The following is a 21,771-nucleotide window of genomic DNA, read 5'->3' as shown; positions in this document are numbered from 1 at the left end:
CATCTCCGGAGCGTTGTCACCGAGCGAACGGACCCAAATTGCGGGCGAAATGTGTCGGAAAGCGGCGTGTCTCCTCGCTCCCTCCCAGGACTACAACTCCCGTCGGCCCCGGCGGACGCCGCTTTTGGGACATAAGCGGCCCGCGCGCGGATTAAAGCGGCTCAAGCTCGACTGACGCGACGCTCGTCCAATCGGCGGCGGGGAGGCAGCGCCGAGCCAATCAGAGGCCTTGGGGGCGGGGACTCGGAGCAGGGGGCAGGACGGGAGGTATCATGGAGGATCACTGAGCAAACCGAGGCCGTCAGAGGAGAAGAGCCAGCGCTCCGGTCCCGGGACTTCGTACACTTTTTTATTTTACCCCCGACTGGAAGCACCACGTTCAGGATGGAGATGAAGAAGAGAATCACCCTGGAGCTGCGGAACAAGAGCCCTGCGGAGGTGAGCCGGAGAAAGACCGGGAGCCGCGGTGCGACCGGGACGCTCATCACGAGGAGCCCGCCCGTCTTCCGCCTACCGCGCTCGGCGCCGGAGCCTCTCGCTCGGCTCGGCGGAGACACCGCGCTCGGATGACGGGTCGGCGCGTCTCCGTCCGCCGGCCCCCGTCCTTCTCCGTCCGCCGGAGGAGCCCGCTCCCCGGCGGGCGGCGGACCTCCCCGGCTCCCGCTCCTTCCCGTCTCCTCCGCGCGGGCTGATGGGCGGCGGAGGCGCACGTTAAACCCGGTATCCCTCCGCGGCCGCCCGGGTCTGACGGCGCGGTCCGCCGAACCCGAACCCCTCCGCGGGCGGGAGCATCCCGCGGGACGGCCTCCCATCCGCCGCCGCCGCCGCCGCCGCCGGTCCCCCCGCTCGGATAGGGTTTCCGTGCCGGGGAAGTCGCTCCGCGGCGTCGGTTAACTCGCGATGTCCTTCCGCGGGCGGACATTTTAAGTCCCCGTCGGCTTAAAGTCGGACGGTAATTCTCCGGTTCTCCCGCCGCGGCCGCCGGCGTCCGGACCGAGCCGGAGCCCGGGTCCGCCGGGCGGACCGAGCCGGAGCCCCGGGGTCACGGACATTTTGGGCCGGCAGGAACGCGTTACCTGCTAATCCGCGGCGGGGGCGGATTACCGCCGGGGAGAGCCGCGTCTCTACGGCGGACCCCCCGCCCCGGTGGGTGCCGGGGGGAGGGAGGGGGTCCGGACCGGGCCTCCGCCGCCCTGACCCGGGACGCGTCACTGTAACGGGGGACGGCGGGCGGCGAGTGGCGGCGGCGGAGCCGGGAAGAATCAAGATGGCGTCCGGCGGCGGATTAGCGGGGCCTCCTCACCGGGCCCGGGCCCGCGCACGGAGGCGCGTGCGTGACGGGAGGATTAGGTTATATAACCCGCTACCGTTTTACACACACACACACTGCAATGCTATCCCCCTCACACACAATAATAATACACACACAAAGACAGTCCTACCCCCTTCTCACACACACACACACACATACAGACAGTAGTACCCCGCACATAGGTATGTGGACACACACATACGATTCTATCCACTCCACACACACACATACACACACACAGAGTAATACTATATACATACAGTAGTATTCCCCCCCACACACACAGACTGATACTACATACATAATGTAGTATCCCCTCCCCACACACAGGTAAGTACCACACATACACACACACACACACACAGAATAATACTACATAGATACAGTAGTACCCCCCCACACACACACACACACACACACGGTTGACTAATGCGGGTCACTACTTAGACTTTATCAATAGATTATGATGTTCTTCCTATTGGTTCCACACTTATTGATTCTATCAATAACCAATGAAGTAATATTGATTAACCCTTTACTGTCTGGGCTCATCCTTCAGGGGTATGATTGACAGCTCACACAAACACACACACAATTATCTGACCTCAATAAAAACACAGTCCAGGGATATGTGTGTGTGTGTGTGTGTATGCATGCATGTGTGCGCGCGCTTCTAGTGCCCCCTAGTGGAGGTCATGTGACTGCCTTCAGAAGACACCAGTGGGCTTTGAGTGAAGGGAACTGTGACGTATATCACTGACGTGTGTGTGTGTGTGTGTGTGTGTGTGTGTAGGTGGCTGAGCTGGTGGTGGATAACTGCCGCTCAGCAGACGGGGAGGTGGAGGGCCTGACGGATGAGTTCACCGAGCTGGAGTTCCTCAGCATGGTGAACGTGGGCCTGACCTCTCTGGCCAAGCTGCCCTCACTGCCCAAACTACGCAAGGTGACACACACACACTCTACCAGATGTTTGGACGCTTCCTGTCATTGTGTTGATCCTGGAGAAGTCCTCGTCCTCTCTGGTCTGAAGGTCTCCTCAGAAGGAGTCTGATGTTCTGTGATGTTCCTCCAGCTGGAGCTGAGCGACAACAACCTATCGGGCTCCCTGGAGACCCTGTCGGAGAAGTGTCCCAACCTGACCTACCTCAACCTGAGCAGCAACAAGATCAAGGAGCTGAGCAACGTGGAGGCGCTGGTGAGACACACACACACACACACACGCACACACACACACCTCACCAGAATCTGCTCTTTGTTTCCTCAAAGGTCATTATTGACCTCGATTTGATATATGGGGTTTTTGTGTGTGTGTGTGTGTGTGTGTCTCTCCGTCCCCCAGCAAAACCTGAAGAGCCTGCAGAGCCTGGACCTTCTGAACTGTGAGATCACGTCCCTGGAGGACTACCGGGAGAGTGTGTTCGAGCTGCTGCCCCAGGTCACCTACCTGGACGGCTTCGACCACGAGGACAACGAGGCCCCCGACTCGGAGGCGGAGGACGAAGGTGGGTGCGGACCTCCTCCCTCCACCCCGCTAACCCCACCGCGCTAAACGGAGTGTGTCTCCAGACGAGGACGGCGAGGACGGGCCGGGACCCACGGGCTACTACGACGAGGACGAAGACGAGGACGAGGAGGAGGACGGCTCTGAGGGAGCGGAGGTGGGGCTCGCCGCTCGCCGCTCGCCAGCTGGGAGGGGCTTCCATTACTGATAGATGTGTGTCTTCTCAGGATGAGGACGAGGACGAGGACGACTTTGGCGAGGACGACGACGAAGGTGAGTCCTCCTGTGTGTGTGTGTGTGTGTGTGTGTGTGTGTGTGTGTGTGTGTGTGGCCTCTGACTCCGCCCCCTGGCTGTCCTCAGATGAGCAGGCCGTGGTCCAGGGGGAGAAGAGGAAGAGGGACGTGGATGACGAAGGCGAGGAAGATGATGAGGAGGAAGACTAGCCCCCCCGCGCCCCCCCGCCCCCCTCCTGTCCGTCAGACCCGACCTCCGCTAGACGACGAGCCGCCGCCGCCGGACGACCCCCGACCTCCAGCCCGGCGCCCCCCGGAGAAGGTGGAGATCCTCTTCCAGTTCCACGGGCGGAGCTTCATCCAGAGGTTTTGACCCCAAATCGTAACGAGGTCAGTTTCCATAGAAACGCTTTCCTGCTGGTTCTGCGTCCGAACGGGTTCCACCGGGGAACCACCAGGGCTCTCAGAGGTTCCTCTCAGGTCTTCACGTCAGACGTCCGGATGGAGCTCCGCCCCTTGAACTGCCGCCGCCGCCGCCGTGGGACCGGGTCAAAGGTCGTATCCCGGTTCCTCAGATGTTCCTGACAGACCCTCCCGGATCTCCTCCCCCCCGCCGCCGGTGCTCCGGCCACAAACTCTGACCGCAGCGACTTCCTCCCCGGACAGGAAGCGATGATGTCACTTCCTCCCCCTGCTGTCACTCATGCACTGGACTCTAGAAGTAGCGCCCCCTGCTGGTGAGCCCCGCCTTCCGTCTGGAGGTTCCCCGAGTTCTCCCAAGTGTCCGGTTGGTGACGGGTCACCCCGCCGCCGCCGCCGCCCCACAGGAAGTCCCATCCCAGGTTCCTCCAGTTCCGCTGGAACTGAACCCCTAAAGTTCACCAGCAATGTCAGGCCACATGTGACCTCTCCTGCAACCCCAGTTCTGCGGCTAATGCCGGCAGCTAGCTGTTAGCGTGAAGCTAATGCTAGCTGTCAGCAGGTGGCGAATGCTGATCTCCGGCCCAAGTGTTTGTTGTTCTGCAAGCCCCTTCCCCATTGGCTCTCTTCCTGAGGGTTGCCCCGCCCACTTAGTATAGTAGCGGCTCATTAGACGCACGTGGAGCGCGCCGATTGGTCCGGGCGGCTCGGAGGCGGAGCCTGAAGGCACCGTCGAAGGGAACCCGCGCCGATCGGCCGGTTTTAGATTTTAATGAAGATGAGGATTGGTTTGTGACCCGGGTGATCGATTACTGATAGATTACTGATAGATTTCTTCCCCCCACCCGCCCCCTCGTCCTCTGACTTCACTGTCGTCCCGAACATGGCGGCCGCTGTCCGGGCGGCGTCCTGGAGGTCAAAGGTCAGCGGTCTCTCTGGTTTTTAAGGCAATATTGTAAATAGAAGCTCGGCTCCTTTCAGGTCTCTTCTTTTTGAACTCGCTCATTTTACAGGTGTGTGTGTGTGTGTGTGTGTTTGCGTGTGTGTGGGTGCGTGCGTGCGTGCGTGTGTGTGTGTTTCCTGCAGCTGTCGGTGACCTCTGACCCCTGACCTTTGACCCACCGTCGTCCTTCTCGTGGGGAGAAAAAAGACAAAACAAACAAAAAAAAAAAACTGTCTTTGACTTTTTGTGTGTAACCAAACATCTCTTGAGGGCTTTTCAATAAAAACATGAAAAGGAGGCCAGCCTGTGGAGTCAGTGGGGGTCCAGAACTTTCTGAAGCTTAACTTCCTGTTCATGAGGTCAGGAGGAGGTCGGGACCACCACCTTCTTCCTCTCTGGAGGTGGAGGTGCTCCCCGCTGGACCCTCAGGAGGACCAGGACCTTCAGGTCAGTCGTGAAGCTGGTTCACTGCACCGTCGGCTGCTGGGACTTTGGACTAAACTGGTTTTCCCACAAATGTTAATCATTAATCAATAGAAGCTGGATATTGATGTGTGTGTGTGTGTGATGCTGTGAAGCAGGAGGTCACCAGGGGGCGCCAGCCGCCAAGGGCTCACATGCCACTGCTCCGGATCAATAACTGCGATTGGTTTGGGATCAGTTTGATCTTCTGTCCAAACAGAAACCAATCAGAGGAGGGGGGGCATGATAAATGCACACACACACACACACACTTTTATGTGTTCAGGCATTAGAACGCATCACCTCCTGTTATGTAAAAACTACAAAATGACTACAAAATCCCGAAAGGGGCCGTGGCTCCGCCCCCTGCTGGTGGGAGAAGCTGTGATTGACAGCTGACCTCCACAGGTGGAGGAGCAGGATGAGATGTTCAAGAACAGCTCTAGATTTTTGTTTGGTTTCATCCTTTCATTGACAGCGGAACAGTGTTTGTATCATATTAAAATAACATGACAACCAAAAGCTTTTAGCTGGAGGGCTTTAAATATTTAAACTGGGGTTAAAACACACACGCCAGCTGATGACGACATCCTGCAGAGAGGGTCGATGACATCACGGCCTCCTCGCTGCCCATTGGCTCCCTGTGATGAGGTGTGTTGATAAACAGGAAGTATTTTTAGGTCTGTTGCCAGCGAGTTGCAGGAGGTGGATCTCAGGTTTTCCTGTTTGCTTGTTTGCAAACGTCACCGGGGATGTGATGCGTGCACGTCAGGGCCGGCGTGCACGGGGTGACCCCCCCACACACACACAGGTGTGTGTGTGTGTGTGTGTTTTCAGTAAAATAGAATCCAAAGTCAGCAAAGTCTGAGGAAAGACTGATTTGTTTGGAGGATGAGCTTCACACTGAACTGAGGATGAGAAGCAACGAGCTTTGAACAGACGCTGCAGGGCTGTGAGTCACACACACACACACTCTGCACCTCCCCCAGCACACACACACACGCACACACACACACTCTGCACCTCCCCCAGCATCCACACACACACACAGTACACGTTGTGCATTTCAGGTCAGTGTTACAGTTTGTTCTCATTTAAAAAAGGGAGGATTAGTGTGTGTGTGTGTGTGTGTGTGTGTGTGTGTGTGTGTGTGTGTGAATAAAAGATGTGATTCTCCACAATCAGGCACACGGCGGGAATCAGAGTGAATAATTTATGGTGAATCAGCCTGCACTGTTTTATCTCCATGAATAACTCAGCTCACACACGCTCAGCTGTTCGGCGGTGGAAGTGGATGCTTCCAACTCCTGGAGAGACGAGAGCCTCCTCAAGTTCCTTTGGAGGGAATGAAGTACTTTGGTGCCGCAGGTACTTCATGTACTGCATTCCTCCCAGCCGCTACTGCGGTTTTTATCATCTTTCACTTTATGCTCGTTTTCTCCAAGCCCGGCGAGCCCGTGTTAGCTCGCTCGGCGCCGCTCTGCTTCCTGGGGCGCTGCGCCGGGGGTTCCCCGGGTAACAGTCCCGTCCCACGTTCAAAACAGGACCGTCCAAACTCGGGGTCACCTGACAATAACATTTCCGGTGAGCACATTGCCATGACAACCAGGTTGTCTGCATGTAAGCTAAGCTAAGCTAAGCTAAGGAGGCTCTCAGAGAGAACCTCGGTGCAGAGACACGCCGTGAACAGCTGCACTTTAGTCATTGGGAAGGGCACGCATGCATGCATAATATGTGTGTGTGTGTGTGTGTGTGTGTGTGTGTGTGTGTGTGTGTGTGTCTGCCCTACATCTGCTCTTCATCACAGCTCACTGATCTCGTCCCGCCGATCCGGAAAAGCTAAATGTTCCTCGTGTCACAGTTAAACATAGATGATCCGACCTGAGCACTTGGGTTCCTCATGTTCCTCAGGGTTCCTCAGGTTCTCCAGGCTCTTCTCCCTGGAGCCGGTGGTTGTTTCACCGTGAAGTCCCTCTGTATTTTCTGTGAACTTCCATGAAATGTTAGTTTCTCGGTCCGTTTCCTTCTGAATCCGTGCCGCCGAAGCGTTCTTAGCATCTTCTGCGCGACCAACGTTCGGTCTGCTGATGTGAAAACACAGAGACGTTTCTTAAAAGCTCTTTTTTTTTTTATTCCAGGTGTGAAAACTTCAAAACTACCAAATCTTTTTTCCTGCCGAGGACCCCGGAGGCCCCGCGGCACACCAACCACCATAAAAAGCAGAGAAAAAGAACACCCTGTCCAATCAGAAGAAACGGGAAGCTCTGGATTCGGGTCGGTGACCGCCGGAGACGCAGCGTTCTGATTGGCTCCGACGCGCCTCACAGTAGGAGGGGGGGGTCAAAGGTCGTGAGGGGGAACTGAAGGTTACCGTGACGACAACAACACACAACCATCACAACAACAAAGTCTATCAGTGCAACGGGTGGACGCCGGCGCCGCCGCCGTCTTGCTTTTCCCTTTCGGCGCCGGTGCGGCTCTTTGGTGGCGGCGCCCGACGGCCGCCATCTTGGCTCCATCGTGCTGTTAGCTCATCTTCCCCGTAGCCTCGGCCCGGGGGGCTAATGCCGCTGATTAGCATTAGCGCACAGGGGTTGCTATGTTACGACGAGCTCCGCGGGCCGACGCGGAACTTAAATTACGGGATGGATTTTGCTTTTCTTTATCCCATCGGTTCACGGAGCTCCTCGTCGTCATCGCGAGGAAGACGGGGCTTCCGGAGCAGACCTTCCGGAAGGTTCTGATTGCTCTTTGGAAGGAACGAGGTTCTCCGTTGGTCTGGGAGAACCTCCTCCATGTGGAACGGCACGGAGGAACGCCGTCTTTGAGGCTCCTCCGCCGTCAGAAGGTGGAGGAGCTCCAGATTATTGCTTGGTTTTGCTGGTGGGGCTCCCTGAACGGCTCCGCCCGCAAGCTGCGGCGCCGAGGAGGAGCCGAAGACATCATCTGAGAACGTTTCCTCTGAGAAAACGGCGAGCGGCGGCGGGGAGGCGGCGCCCTGCCGCGACGCGTCCCATCATCCGCAGAACCGGAGGAGGAGCTGGACTCTGCAGGTTCCGGGTTCTCCTCCGGGTGGAACCCCGTCAAGGCGTCTCGTCCTCGGGCGAGGTCGGCGAGCGGGGCGGCGCCGCCTCCTCCTCCTCCTCCTCCTCCCCCGCCGCCGCCGCCATCTTCTGGTATGTGCGTCGGCGTTGGCGGCGCAGCGTGTGGCTCTGCAGCTCCTTGACCTCCTGCAGGACCTCCTGGGCCTCCTTCCAGGAGGACACGGCCTCCTGCAGCAGGCGCTCCGCCTCCGCACGCCGCCGCTCCTCCTCGGCCGGAGGCGGGGCGGAGGCGGGGCCAGCGGGAGGGGGCGGGTCTTCGGCCGGCGTCTCCGCGTCGGGGGAGGAGTCCGAACGCGGGGGTCCGGGGGACGGGGACCCCCTGGACCGGGGCGAGTCGGTCCCTCGGACCCGGGCCCTCCTGGCTCTGGACCTCGGGGAGTCGCGGCCCCGCGGCCGGGGAGACGAGCCGCTCCGGCTCCTCGGAGAACCCGAGGACCTGCTGGGAGGAGGAACGGCGAGGAACCCTGAGCTCCGGCGAACGTCTCCCCGGAGGAGCGACGGACGCCCGAGGAGCAACTGACCTGGAGTGGGGGGAGTCGCTGCCCCGCAGGCGCTGAATCCGCGGGGAGTCCAGGCCCTTCCGGAAGGGGGAGCCGCCTCCTCGCTCCTTCTCCTTCTGGAGCTCCTGCCGAGCACAGCAGATCCGTGTGAGCGTCACGCCGGCCGAGGCCCGGCGGGCCGACGGCGGCCGGCGTCCCACCTGCAGCCTCATCTCCTCCAGGAGCTCCTGGGCTCTCTGCATGCGCTGGGCGATCAGGCTCTGCAGCTGCCCCAGCGGCGGCTCCGACGTCTGCTCCGCCGCCGCCGCCGCCGCCGCCGCCGGCTCCTCTGTCGGGCAGCGGCGCAGAGCGGAACGCAGCTCGGAGCGGATCATGGCCGGCCTGGACGGCAGAGAGAGACAGACTGAGTGGCGGAGAACCCGGAGAACCTCAGAGAAGCAGCGTGACCTGAGGCGGGTCTGGGTTCCGGTGGGTACCTGGAGGAGAGGACCTCGTCCATGGAGGCACAGCGACTCCGGCCCTGCGTGGAGAACCTCTTCCCGGGCTGCGGCGTTCTGGACTGGGTCTGGAGAACCTGGAAGGAGCGTTAGCCTGAGAACCCGGAAGGTTCGGTGTGACGTTTCCAAGATGGAAGGTTCTCACCTGCAGCTGCGGCGTCTTGTGGACCTTGGGGGTCTCCAGGTGTTTGCCCCAGGACCTCTCGCTGCCCCGGGGCAGGCTGCCCGTCTTCACCTTGGGTTCCTTGGTTCCCGACCTCAGCTTGGACACGTCGGTTCCGGCCCGCTGGCGCCCGCCTCCCTGCGGGCCCGCCCCGAACACCTTCTCCCAGGGTTCCTCGGCGGCGGCGGCGTCCTCCTCGGCCACCAGGTCCAGGGTCAGCGTGCCGTGGGAGGAGGTGGACGCCTGCGGGAGACGGCGGACGGGACGGTCAGGAGGAGAACCCTCTAGCAGACCTGAAGGGTCGGAGGCGAAGCTACCACGGCCATCAGGTGTCCTCGGGTCGGCAGGCGGCGCCCGGGAGGGATCTTCACCCGGTCCCTGGTGGGGTGGACCAGAACGCTGTCCTCCTCGATGGTCACCTGGACACAGAGGAGGTCAGGAGCCGCTGATCCGGGACCTGGATCCAGGAGGAATCCGGGAACCGATATCCGGGTCCTACCTCGTCCAGGATCCGGTTCTTGGCCTTGGTGACGCCCACGTTTAGAGCGTTGATCCAGGACTCCTTCTCCTCCGGACTCACCGCCAGGAACAGCAGGTTTGGAACCTGCGACCCAGACAGAAGCCGTTCTGATGGTTGCTAACGCTAATGCTAATGCTAACGCCTTCATTCTCAGGCTGCTGTCGAGCATAGCGCACGTCGCTGACCTTCAGACCTTCATTGGCTCATAGCTTTTTGACTGCTAATGCGTTATTCTTCTCAGCCATTGGCCGAGCTGGCCGGCTCATAGTTAACACGGCTAGTGATGTTAGCCAGGCTAACGTATTTACCATAGTTAGCAGAGCGAGCTAGGCGAGCCAGCCTGATACATATACCACAGTGAGTAGAGTTAGCTGTGTTAGCATAGTTAGAATGCTAATGCCTTTAGCTGGCATTAGCATTCTCTCGGGACGTTCCACTTGTCCCGGGGGGGTCTTTGCCCGGACGGGTCGGCTGTCAATCAACCACCTCGCCCGGGTCTGCCGGAGGAACCGGACACCCCGTGGAGAACCCGAGCAGGAGAACCCACAGAGAGCTCTGCTGACGTTCCCTGTGAGGTTCTCCGAGCGTCTGGTCTGCAGGGATTATTCCTCCGCAGCCATAATTGGATTCCAGGATTAAACCTCCGGAGCGGCGCGGCCGGCTCTCGGCCAATCACGGCGCTCCGCGCGCCCACCGATCCTGAGCGGGGAGGGGCGGGGCCTCGGGGTGGCGCCCTAATCTTCCTCCGAGGGGAGAAGACGGAGCGGAACCTCAGAAGAGGAACGTCCTCGGAGAACGTCCGAGGAACCCCGTCTCCCCGATGAAGCCTCGGGTCCTCCTCGGACCTTCTCCTGAAGGTCGGCCGACCTGTGACCCGGGGTCGGAGGTCACGCGTCCGCTCACCGCTGCCCCCTGCTGGCGGCGGCGCAGCAGCGTGAAGCGGCTGTGGTCCTTCTTGCTGCGGCCCTTGGACCTCCTGAGCTCCTCGCAGCGCTCGTACTCCACCAGGTCCACCACCTCCTGAGCGCGACGCTCATCACGCACCTGGGGGGAACACAACTTCAACAAGTGTGTGTGTGTTTGGTGTGTGTGTGTGTGTGTGCGCGTGTGTGTGCGCTGGTACCTCCTTGTCTGAGATGAAGAGCAGGTCTCCTCGGAGCACCAGGAAGCGACTCCTCCAGATCTCTCTGAAGATCCCTCTCCCGCAGAACTTCCTGATCCAGCCCACCTTCTCTGGGGGCGGGGCCGGAGCAAGCCCCGCCTCCGGCGCGCCCTGCAGACACACACACAGGCATTAACATGGATGCATGCACACACACACAGATCCATACAACTTCAAAACTCCAAGCACACACGCACACACACACACACACACACACACACGAGCTCAGGAAGGGGAACCCGGAGTCACCATGGAAACCACCCGGCGACCCCAGATCACCTGCCGGATGCTAAGCTAACATTTGGGGACACAGAGGTGTGATCGAGGTACGTCTCCATGGCAACCACATATCAGTTTTGAGCCACACATTACTCGTCAAATATACATAAAGTACACATTACCAGCTTGTACTACATGCAATACAATGAGTCGAGTATCACATGGAGTAATATGGAGTACATGTAGTATCATCTAGTAGATGATACATAAAGTACATGTAGTGTCATGCAGTAGATGGTACATGAAGTACATGTAGTATCATGTGGTAGGTGATACATGAAGTACATGTAGTATGTAGTAGGTGGTACATGAAGTACATGTAGTATCATGTAGTAGATGGTATATGAAGTACATATAGTATCATGCAGTAGATGGTACATACAGTACATGTCGTAGCATGTAGTAGATGGTACATGAAGTACATGTAGTATCATGTTGTAGGTGATACATGAAGTACATGTAGTATCCTGTAGTAGATGGTCCATGAAGTACATGTAGTATCATGCAGTAGATGGTCCATGAAGTACATGTAGTATCATGCAGTAGATGGTCCATGAAGTACATGTAGTATCATCCAGTAGATGGTCCATGAAGTACATGTAGTATCATGCAGTAGATGGTCCATGAAGTACATGTAGTATCATGCAGTAGATGGTCCATGAAGTCGCTCATGAATGAAAGAGTACTGCAGTAGGAATGAGTGGTAGCTTATCTATCCAGAAGAATGCAGTAGATACTTTGACATATTAATATATGTAGTATAATAGTGCAGTAAATCCTGCAGAAACTCATTGGCTTAATCCAAAATACCAAGTACATGCAGTACAACGCATCGAATAGTACCCAAGTTCTGCACGGGAGCCAGGGTTCTTAAATACTGCATCCGGTACCACAGTACACGAAGTATAAATCTTTGTAGACTGCCCTGTGATGAGTACTGCATCTATCAAGTAGAATCCGTGCACGGCGCGCAGTGCGACCCCTGCACTCTGTGCGGGGATGGAGCGGATGATCGGCCGCCTCCCGCATCCCGCCTCCCGCCGCCCGCCTCCCGCCTCCCGCCTCCCGCCTCCCGCCTCCCGCCTCCCGCCTCCCGCCTCCCGTACCCGTCTGCCGCGGCTGGTCCTCTTCATGTCCCCCGCAGGCCGGCGGGGCGTCGCGGCGGCTCAGGCCGGCGGACAGGCGCCTCCGCCCGGCTGGATCCCGCGCGGCGTGTCGGTGAGTCCCGCTCCTCCGTGCGCGCTCCGCGGAATGCCGCTCCCGCCCGCATCCTCCGCCGGCGCGTAGGCGTGCATGTGCGTGCGTGCATGTGCGCGCACACGCCTCCCCCCCCCCCCCCCCGACGCGCACGCTAACCTACATGGGTGAAAGCGGGTCAGACGGCGCCATCTAGCGGCGCCGCGCACGTACACACGCGCACGCGCACGGTCCCAAACAAAGGAACGTTCGCCCCCCTGACGTCACGGATCCCGCAGATCTCGCGATAAGACGTCGGTGACCGACGGGTTCGATCACCTGCATCGATCAGCCACGAGAGCCAGACTTTATTCTGCATGGAGAGCCAGACTTTATTCAGACAGGAATCCACTTCCTGTCCGGACAGGAAGTGGATAAAAAGCCTACAGGCGTGGCCCCGGGCGGAGGTCGTCCCCGGGCAGCGGCGGGGGGCCGTCCCCGGTCCTCAGGGAGCGTCCCACCTGGATCCAGAACAGACCCGGGTCCGGGCCGAACCGGGACCAGCTCAGGTACGTGCGCTTCTTCAGCATCTTCCTCATGCGGTGGAACGGCGAGAGGCGATGGGGCGGGATCTCCTCCAGGAGGAGCAGCACCAGCACGTCCTTCTGCTCGTCAAAGAGCCGGAAGCTGCAGGAGAAGAAGAAGAAGAAGAAGACGTGGAGATCCAGGACCAGCTCCAGTGAGAAGGTCTGCCAGGACCCACCTGGCCATCTGGATCTCCCTGGAGCACCACTCGCTCTGCAGGTAGTGGCGGCTGATCACGCAGATGGTCTTCCTGCTGCTATAGATGGCGTCCGTGATGTTCTCCATGATGGGTCGCCCTGGAAACACCACGGAGACCACCAGGGTGACTTCCTGAAGCTGCACTCCACACACACACACACACACACACACACACACACACACACACACACACACACTTCTACTCTGCAGAGATTTGCACCCCCACTCTTGAGAAGGACTTGTTCTTCAACCCCTCCTCTGTCCGTTGGTCCTTCTGGAGCCACGGTGTCCCTCAGGGCTCTGCTCCGGGTCCTCCTCTTCTTGGATCTGGAAACCCTTATCGGGTTTATCTCCGTCGCCGTGACGACGACACACTCGTTTACCCGTTTACCCTGAAAGACCGGACGCACACGCCGCGCTAAGACGAGTTCTGGAGCAGGTGTCACAAGGGTCAGAAGGTTCCTGGTTCCACGCCCGTGCCTGCCGAGGTTCCTCTTTGAACCGCGGATGGAAGACGGAGAACCCTCACAGGCACAAGGAGATCATGGAGGCTCCGACCAGGAACCTCCTCGCCAGGACGTGACCCTCGTGGCTCCCGGAACCCTCAGCGTTCACCAGGGTTGCTCCAGAGGTGCGCTGGCGCGGTCGGTACCTGGCAGGAAGTCCCGGTGGTGCAGACAGAGCCTCCAACCCTGTCGGCCCTCCAGCGCCGGCAGCATCTCCTGGTAGACCCAGGCCTCGTCGTGGACGTTGTAGGAGACGAAGGCGTCGTACCGCAGGGGAGCGTCGCTCCGCCGCCCGCCGTCGTACAGGAAGGCCAGGACCAGGTAGTAGGCGGAGAGCAGCTGCCAGCGCAGGAGGTGGTAGGTGAAGGCCGCCAGCAGGGTCAGGACCAGCAGGCAGCAGGACCCCAGGAAGCAGAAGAAGCCCACGTCCGACCGGCAGGTCCGGAGGTCGAAGTCCAGCAGCTTGTTCCCCTCCTGACCGGCGGGGGAGCTGCAGGTGAGCCGGTAGCCGTCCAGAACCTGCGTCCGCCGGTTGTTCTTCGCCCAGGTGATGAAGCCGCTGTTGCTGCAGTTGCAGGAGAAGGGGTTCCCCGTCAGGTCCAGGTAGAGGAGCCTCGGCAGCCCCCCGAAGACCCGCTCCTCCACCACGCTCAGCTGGTTGTGGCTGACCTTCAGCCGGCGGAGCTCCGGCAGCGACGCCCGGGCCAGGAAGTCCAGGGAGCGCAGCTTGTTGTCGGAGAGGTCCGGGGTCTGCAGGTGCGGGACGGGCCGGAGCACCTCGGGGCTCAGGTCCTCCAGCTCACTCCCGGTGATCTTCAGGCTCCTCAGGCGAGGGCTCGGTCTGAAGGTGTCTGCGCCGAGCGTCCGGTAGAAGAACTTCTCGGCGGCGAGCTCCTCCAAAGAGCCCAGGCCCTTCAGCGGGTCGGGCCCCGATGGAGCGCAGACGTCGGAGCTCCGGAGGACCAGGCTCTTCAAGGAGCCCAGCGCCGAAAAATGCGGCCCGTCCGCTGGCGGACATTCTTCCTCCGACGCCGAGATCACCCGCAGGCTCTCCAGACGGGGCGTCCCGGTGAAGTTGGGGGTCGGGTGGACGTAGGTGGAGACGCCGAGGTGCCGCAGGAGCTCCAGGCCCTCAAAGGCTCCCCGGTGAGTCACGAAGAACACGTCCGACTCCAGACTCAAGGTTCTCAGCGACATCAGGCTCCCGAAGGCGCCGCGCGACAGCCGCTTCAAGTCGTGCATCTGCAGGTTCAGATCTTCCAGGTGGCGTAGATTCAGGTGCCACGTGTCCTCCAGGACGCCGAGCCGGTTCTCCGCCAGATCCAGGACCTTCAGGTTGCTCAGGTCCCGAAAGACGCAGCCCCGGAGCCTGAAGATCCGGTTGTTGCCGAGATAGAGCTCCGTCAGCCCGGCGAGCCGCGGGAAGTCCGAGCACCTCAGATCGCCGATGAAGTTGAAGCTCAGGTCCAGGATCTCCGGCGCCGGAAGCTCTCCGATGGCGGACGGCACGGCGCTCAGGGAGTTGTTGTTCATGTCCAGCATCCGAAGCCTCTTCAGCGACCGGAGCGAGGACTCGGACAGGAGCTCCACAAAGTCGAAGGACAAGTCCAGCTCCGCCGGGCCGGAGCAGGACCTCAGCAGGGTCCGGTCGATGGTTCCGAAGCGGTTGAGGTTCAGGTCCAGCCTCCGCAGCGTGGGCTTCTGGCAGGCCAGGTCCACCAGACGTCCGCTGAAGTCCTCCATGTAGCTGACGCCCAATCCGGTGACGGCGCCGACGCTCCTCAGCATCTCCAGGTAGACCTCCGGCCTCAGCGCCGAGCCCAGCAGGACCAGCGTGGTGACGTTCCCCAGAAGGTCTCCGCCCGGGACGTCCCACCTGAATCCGGGCTCGGCGCTCAGCAGGAGGACCCGCAGGTGTCGGAAGACGGAGCTGCCGACGCTGAAGGCGCCGAGCGGGTTCATGACCAGACCCAGCTCCTTCAGGCCGGACCGGCGAGGGAGCTCCTCCCAGCGGAAGGAGGTGAAGGCGTTGGAGTCCAGGTGGAGCGTCTCCAAGGCCGGAAGCCGCAGAACCGGAGCCACGTCCTTCATCCTGCGCAGGAGGTTGAAGCCCAGCAGGACCTTCTGCAGGGACACCAGGGACCCGAAGGCCAGCGGGGAGACGGAGGAGATCCGGTTCCCCTGCAGGGACAAGGAGGTCAGCTTGTCCAGGCCGAGGAACGCGCCGTCAGGCAGGGAGGAGATCCGGTTGTAGCCCAGGTCCAGGTGCAGCAGCTCCGACTGGTTGGCGAACGTGCCGCCGTCCAGGTCGGAGACGGAGTTCCTCCGGAAGGTCAGAGCCCGGAGCTCCGTCAGCCCCCCCAACGCCGACCCGCCGATCCTCGCGATCCGATTGGAGCTCAGGTCCAGAGCGGCGGCGGCGGCGGGGAGGTCGTCGGGGACGGCGGCGAGGCCTCGGCCCGAGCAGGAGACCCGAGGGCCGTGCGGCGTGAAGGTGGAGATGCAGGACTTCAGGGAGAAGCTCAGGCACGGGCTGAGAGGAACCAGGAGGCCCAGCAGCAGCGGCGGCGGCAGCAGCATGATGGACTCCGGGAGGACGCTGTGAGACGACACGGCCTTAGCTTAGCACGTTAGCATCCCGACACAACCTCCCACGATGCTAGCAGCTTTAGCTTAGCCTGTTAGCATTGAATCACAACCTCCACAGCGCAAGATGAGCGTTTGCGTTCCCGCCGTAGCGTTTTGCTCGCTCACATGTTGATCCCCGCTTTAGCCTAGCGTATTAGCCTGTCAGCACCTTAGCGCGCTAACATAGCGATCGGTCAATTACCTTTAACCTTGAGCGATCTTCTGCTTCCTGTCTTCCACTCGACTCTCTCCTCACCTCCGACCCAGCAGCTCCTGCGTACGGCGGAGAAGAACCTCCGTCCAGCTGAAGATCAGACGGTGAGCTGAGGTTGCTGCTGCTGCTCCTCCTCTTCCTCTTTGCTTCGGGAAGTGAGAGCTCCTGAGTCGGAGGCCTCCTCAGACCTCCTGCTGCAACCTCAGCTGCCGGCCTGAAAGGAGGAGAACCCAGAAGGACCCAGGTGGACCCTGCAGGACCCGGGAGAAGGTGGGTCTCCATCTTCTGAATGTCTAGAGAACCAACAGTGACGCCACGCACGTATCTGAGGTGGAATTGAGCTTTATTACAGTCACCACACACACACACACACACACACACTCACACATACACACACTTTTTCTTCTTTCTTCTCCGTTCAGTCTTCCAGGCAACGAAGAGTGTGAAAGCATCAGTCCAGGTCTCAGACAGACCATAATGCTCGTGCGGGCTTCGTGGAATGTTCTCGGTGGATGATGACATCACGGTCCCCGCGGCGCCGGGGTGACGTTCGTGGCGCTTCCCGTCTCGTGCTAAGCTAATCTGAGACACCAGCGGCGGGTTTGAAATGGACACGTCAACAAATCAACACGGAGGAGTGGAGGGGGGGGGGGTCCAGCTGGGGTCGCTCAGCGCCTGTTGCCATGGCGACCAGCGGCCTGAACTCTGTCGGCGCCGTGGCCTGTCGCTGACATCACTTCCTCCAGGAAACTGCAGGAGGAAGAATAGCAGCGGAATTACAAGGCCGACTAGCAACTAGTTACTATGCATTTAAAAGTATTTAAGGATTTTGTTAGATTCCATAGGATTTGTTCATTCTGCCAGATCTGCAGGATCCTTTGACCTGTGTGTGTGTGTGTGTGTGTGTGTGTGTGTGTGTGTGTGTAGCCTCTGACCTCTTGGTGTTATGGATGTTACTTCCTCCCAGGACGATGCGGACGCCGGGCGTGCTGCGGTTCAGGTTGTAGACGGTCAGAGCCTCCTCGTACGTGGCTCCTCCAATCAGGAACACGATGATGTCCTGAGGTCTGCGCGCACACACACACACACACACACACACACACACACACACACACACACATACATACACATACATACAGTTCAAAGTCACAAGTACTCACACAGGTTTCACAGAGAAGTGAAATATGTGTGTGTGTGTGTGTGTGTGTGTGTGTGTGTGTGTGTGTGAGACCTGTCTCTGAGGCTGCTGGCTCCCAGGTAGGGGAACTGACTGTCCTTCAGGCGACCTTTGATCAGCTGGTCCAAAGTGTCATGGAGAAGTGGCTGGTGCTGTGTGTACACGTTCTCAACGCCCTGCATACACACACACACACACACGCACACACACACACACACACACACACACACACACACACACATAACCAGCACGCAGTGACCTCAAGTCAGTCAGATGTTCTTCTCATGGACTTGAAACTGGAAGTGTGTTAATATGTTTGTGTGTGTGTGTCAGGTTGTTCAACGGGTGTAGTGTGTGTGTGTGTGTGTGTGTGTGTGTGTGTGTGTGTGTGTGTGTGTGTGTGTGTGTGTAGCAGGTCCTTGTTCATTCATTAGTGTTTGTGTAATTATGTGTGCGTGTCAGGTTGTTCTTCGAGTCTAGTGTGTGTGTGTGTGTGTGTGTGTGTGTGTGTGTGTTTGCACCTTCAGACCCTTGAAGAACTGCTTGGTAATGGCGACGGCATCTGTGGGTGTAATGAGGTCACTTCCTCTGACTCTCTTCCCTCCGTACTCCACCACACACTGGACCATCTGCCCCGCCACACACACACACACACACACACACACACACACACACACACACACACACACACACACACACACACACAGCGTCAGCCATGCTTGTGCCCGCCGGTCGCCATGACAACGGAGCCGGGCGTTCCTCACCCTGCGCTGGCGCTCCGAGAGCCCGCGGCGCTGCAGCTGCTCGGCCAGGGCGGGCAGGATGCTGCCGCTGTGGCGCTCGTACCTGAGCGCGTACAGGAGGACCAGACGCAGGGCGTCCAGCTCCGAAAGCCCCGGGTTCTGCAGAAGGCGCCGCACCACCTACACACACACACACACACACACACACACACACACATGCGCGCCATCAGCCACGCCTGCTCCTGCTGCTCGCTCCTCTAAGCTCCGCCCCCTCCCACCTGCTGGGCGCTGGAGTGGTCGTTCTGGCAGGCCAGCTCCTGCTCCGCCTCCGACACCTCCATCAGCCGGCGCTCCGACACCAGGCGGGACAACTCGCCCACCACCGTCACGTGCTTGGACACCGTCCCAGACATCTTCTTGAACTGGGGGTAGTTGTCCACGAAGGCCTACGGGGGGGCGCAGGTCAGACCGGCGTCCCGGACGGACTCGAACCCGCAACCAGTGGCCTCACCTTCATGTCTGAGATGGACTCCAGCTTCTGCTGACCTTTGGGCCTCTTCTTCTGGAAGTCCTCCATCAGGTTCTTGATGTTGGTGCCGATCTCACCGAAGTTCAGGTACAGGTTCTAACGCACACACACACACACACACACACACAGGTGGAGTGAGCCGTGTCAGAGGTCAGGGGTCAGGGGTCAGGGGTCGGACTCACGTTGGCGTAGAACTCGTCGTTGTCTGCGGAGAGGACCACCTCGCGGAGGTCCTTGCTGATGCCGGGGACGCGGGACAGGTCGATGCGGTTGTTGTTGAGGCCCAGCAGCTCGTGGACCATGGCCTGGTACGTCCACTGTGGGGGAGGGGCGGGCGGTCAGCGGGAGGCGGGGCCCGGCGGGGGAGGACGGCGGCGCCTACCTGGTTGAGAAGTGGCGTGATGGCGTCGTCGCTGCGGTCCAGGATCAGCAGCAGGGGAGGAACCTCCGTCTTCCTGAAGTCAAACAGCTCGTACTCCTTGGTGATGATTTGCTGCGGGCGGAAAGGGGGAGGGGTCAGAGGTCACATGGGGGACGGGGGTGGGGGGGTGGCTATCGTCGCCGTGGAAACCTTGACGCTCTCGGCGAGGCGCTTGGCCATGTCGGATGACAGCTGGTAACGAATCATGGGACACTTCTTCAGGGCCAGGAGCACCGAGGTCAGACCCTGGGTGCAGCGGGCCAGCATGGGGGGGTCCCAGCTCCGGCCCTGCACACACACACACACACACACACACACACACACACACACACACACACACACACACACACACACACACACACACACAGTGGTGGTCACATTTTGTACCTGACCATGGAGGCCAGGTGACCTCTGGAGGTCATGTGAGCATCCCTCACCCGGGCGACGCCCTGCAAGTTCAGGGAGAAGAGGTGAGGGTTGACGGCGATGAAATCCCCGTAGAACTCCTGCACACACACACACACACAGCGATTGGTGATCAGCTGATGGGTTATTGATCGGCTGGGATCAATACCCAGGTGATGGACGGATCCCGGGACCCACCTGGACCTCAGCCACCACTTCCTGTTCATCTGCTTCGGCCAGAGCTTTGATTTCACTCTTACTGATCACGTTACTGAAGTCTGACACAAACACACACACACACACACACACACACACACACACACACACACTGTGAGAACCCCCCCCCCACTTGCTCCAGGCTGGTTCTGGAGTCAAGAGGAGTGTGTATGTGTGTGTGTATGTGTGTATCTCACAGATGAAGTAGACGTTGTACTTGGGCCTCCGCAGCTCCTGGATCAGATGCTCCACGTTCTCCTGCACCACACACACACACACACACACACACACACACACACACACACACACACACACACACACACACACACACACATAGATGAGCAACCCCCAGTGGTGTGTGAGGTGTGTGTTTCCATGGTGACTGAGGAGCCCTACCTTGGTGGGCCTCAGGAAGCAGAGGGCCTTCAGGTGCTTCATGTTGTCTCGACTCTGGGAGTCGATCCGCTCGAAGAGGTAGACCTCCTTCTGCAGGATCTCAGACTGGGTGTAGACCACGCTCACGATGCTGGTCTGCACACACACACACACACACACTTGTGATTTGGTACATTCGGGTAGTTTGTTGCTAAGTGTCATTCCGGACCTTCAGCTGACAGTTGCAGTGTGTGTGTGTGTTTGTGTGTGCGGGCACACGCACCGTCTCCCGGTCCATGAGCAGCACCTTCATCCCGGCGCCGCTGCTCTCGATCATCTTGGAGATGTACTGCTTCACGGCGAGCGTCACGTTCATGGCGGCGGTCGGCGGGACACCGAGACGTACCGGAGACGAACCGGGACACCGGGGGATCGGTCGGCGGTCGCGGGACGAAAACAACACCGCTCACTTCCGGATCTGGCAGGGAGTCACATGACGCAGTGAGCATGCGCCGTCCTGACCGCCGTAAAAGGGCGGATAAATCCGAGTACTCAGTGTGTTATAACGAGTCTACATTACACAGAAGAGAACTAAGTCAGAAATAATGTATATCAATCTTCTAAAAGACTCGACTGAAAAGTAATACCTCGACATGAACTGTAATCCCTGTTTTCGTATTTTGTGAAATCATGAGTTTTCTGTTTGGTTTCGCCGATTGTTAATCTTATTGAGCTTCGATTACTGATCTATTATCGGTAACAAGCCATTCAGTGTAATCTTGCCATTCAAGTAAGCATTTTATGATAGAACACCTGGGTCTGGTGTTTGACGCTTTGCTAATTTCAAACTATTAAAACCAAAGATTTTTAAGTGGTGCATCTTCAGCCAACGTCGATAACTTTGATCAATGGACGGAAGAAGGAGCAGCTAAGCTAACACTGACTATATCGTTTGGTCTCGGGATTAATAAGCTTTAACAGTCCAGGATTCAAATAAAAGTACTCCTCTTGGGGTTTTCATGACTAAAATTTTATTAGAACCCTTCATTTTTTAATTATCGCTGGAAAAGTCACTTTATTTTGATTAAACTTCAGCTTCAGCTACATGGCTAGCTATGAAGCGAGCTCGTTGCTGGAGGGCATTCGCGAACAAGCGGTCGCTTCTGGATCTTATTCTCCCTGAAACGACCCACTGTCTCCCGGGGAGTTCCGGGTGACTCGGCTGAAAACGGCGTCTTCATCTCCGTTGTCACCGAGTTTTGGGGCTCCTTCACCGTCCATTGATAGCAAGCTACAAGCTAAATATCCCCGAGCAGCTAGCTTCAAGTGTTCGGCACCGGTGTGGCTTATATCCACTCCCTCTGCTCGGTGGTCCCCGCCCTCCGCATCGATGTTTTATTATGAGCGATTTATTTAAAATATCTCTGAGCTCAGATTCTCTTTATTCTGCCGAAGAGGACGACAGCCACCGCAGAGTCATCGAGGATGGGTTAGCCACGCT

At 58.8% G+C, this 21,771-nt stretch overlaps 4 protein-coding genes across 4 annotated transcripts; 1 reads left to right on the top strand and 3 right to left on the bottom strand.

The window, feature by feature from the left end:
• The first annotated feature begins 182 nt into the window (after positions 1 to 182).
• On the top strand, positions 183 to 4,708 carry anp32e (acidic (leucine-rich) nuclear phosphoprotein 32 family, member E). Its single transcript, XM_086171562.1, has 7 exons — positions 183 to 438; positions 2,106 to 2,255; positions 2,385 to 2,507; positions 2,652 to 2,814; positions 2,879 to 2,970; positions 3,041 to 3,086; positions 3,175 to 4,708. Exons 1-7 carry the CDS (start codon positions 385 to 387, stop codon positions 3,255 to 3,257), a joined length of 711 nt encoding a protein of 236 aa, XP_086027688.1. The 5' UTR covers positions 183 to 384; the 3' UTR covers positions 3,258 to 4,708.
• Positions 4,709 to 6,978: 2,270 nt separating this feature from the next.
• On the bottom strand, positions 6,979 to 12,373 carry plekho1a (pleckstrin homology domain containing O1a). Its single transcript, XM_086171537.1, has 10 exons — positions 12,204 to 12,373; positions 10,780 to 10,929; positions 10,560 to 10,700; positions 9,636 to 9,740; positions 9,454 to 9,555; positions 9,119 to 9,379; positions 8,953 to 9,050; positions 8,677 to 8,857; positions 8,498 to 8,601; positions 6,979 to 8,415 (listed from the first exon to the last, which is right to left on the bottom strand). Exons 1-10 carry the CDS (start codon positions 12,228 to 12,230, stop codon positions 7,956 to 7,958), a joined length of 1,629 nt encoding a protein of 542 aa, XP_086027663.1. The 5' UTR covers positions 12,231 to 12,373; the 3' UTR covers positions 6,979 to 7,955.
• Positions 12,374 to 12,639: 266 nt separating this feature from the next.
• tlr22 (toll-like receptor 22) lies at positions 12,640 to 16,157 on the bottom strand. Its single transcript, XM_086171528.1, has 3 exons — positions 13,709 to 16,157; positions 13,037 to 13,154; positions 12,640 to 12,960 (listed from the first exon to the last, which is right to left on the bottom strand). Exons 1-3 carry the CDS (start codon positions 16,140 to 16,142, stop codon positions 12,717 to 12,719), a joined length of 2,796 nt encoding a protein of 931 aa, XP_086027654.1. The 5' UTR covers positions 16,143 to 16,157; the 3' UTR covers positions 12,640 to 12,716.
• Positions 16,158 to 16,730: 573 nt separating this feature from the next.
• On the bottom strand, positions 16,731 to 20,764 carry vps45 (vacuolar protein sorting 45 homolog). Its single transcript, XM_086171535.1, has 15 exons — positions 20,554 to 20,764; positions 20,292 to 20,426; positions 20,093 to 20,153; positions 19,878 to 19,957; positions 19,712 to 19,780; positions 19,425 to 19,562; positions 19,236 to 19,346; positions 19,036 to 19,170; positions 18,836 to 18,949; positions 18,603 to 18,770; positions 18,346 to 18,504; positions 18,103 to 18,210; positions 17,636 to 17,757; positions 17,340 to 17,471; positions 16,731 to 17,154 (listed from the first exon to the last, which is right to left on the bottom strand). The coding sequence occupies exons 1-15, from the start codon at positions 20,644 to 20,646 to the stop codon at positions 17,073 to 17,075; spliced, it is 1,707 nt and encodes a 568-aa protein (XP_086027661.1). The 5' UTR covers positions 20,647 to 20,764; the 3' UTR covers positions 16,731 to 17,072.
• Positions 20,765 to 21,771: the final 1,007 nt, after the last annotated feature.

Source organism: Fistularia commersonii, chromosome 24, assembly GCF_037954325.1.
Source record: "Fistularia commersonii isolate RoL2024-O1a breed Wild chromosome 24, RoL_Fcom_v1.0, whole genome shotgun sequence".
NCBI lineage: Eukaryota > Metazoa > Chordata > Actinopteri > Syngnathiformes > Fistulariidae > Fistularia > Fistularia commersonii.
This window is presented reverse-complemented; position numbering and strand designations above follow the sequence as displayed.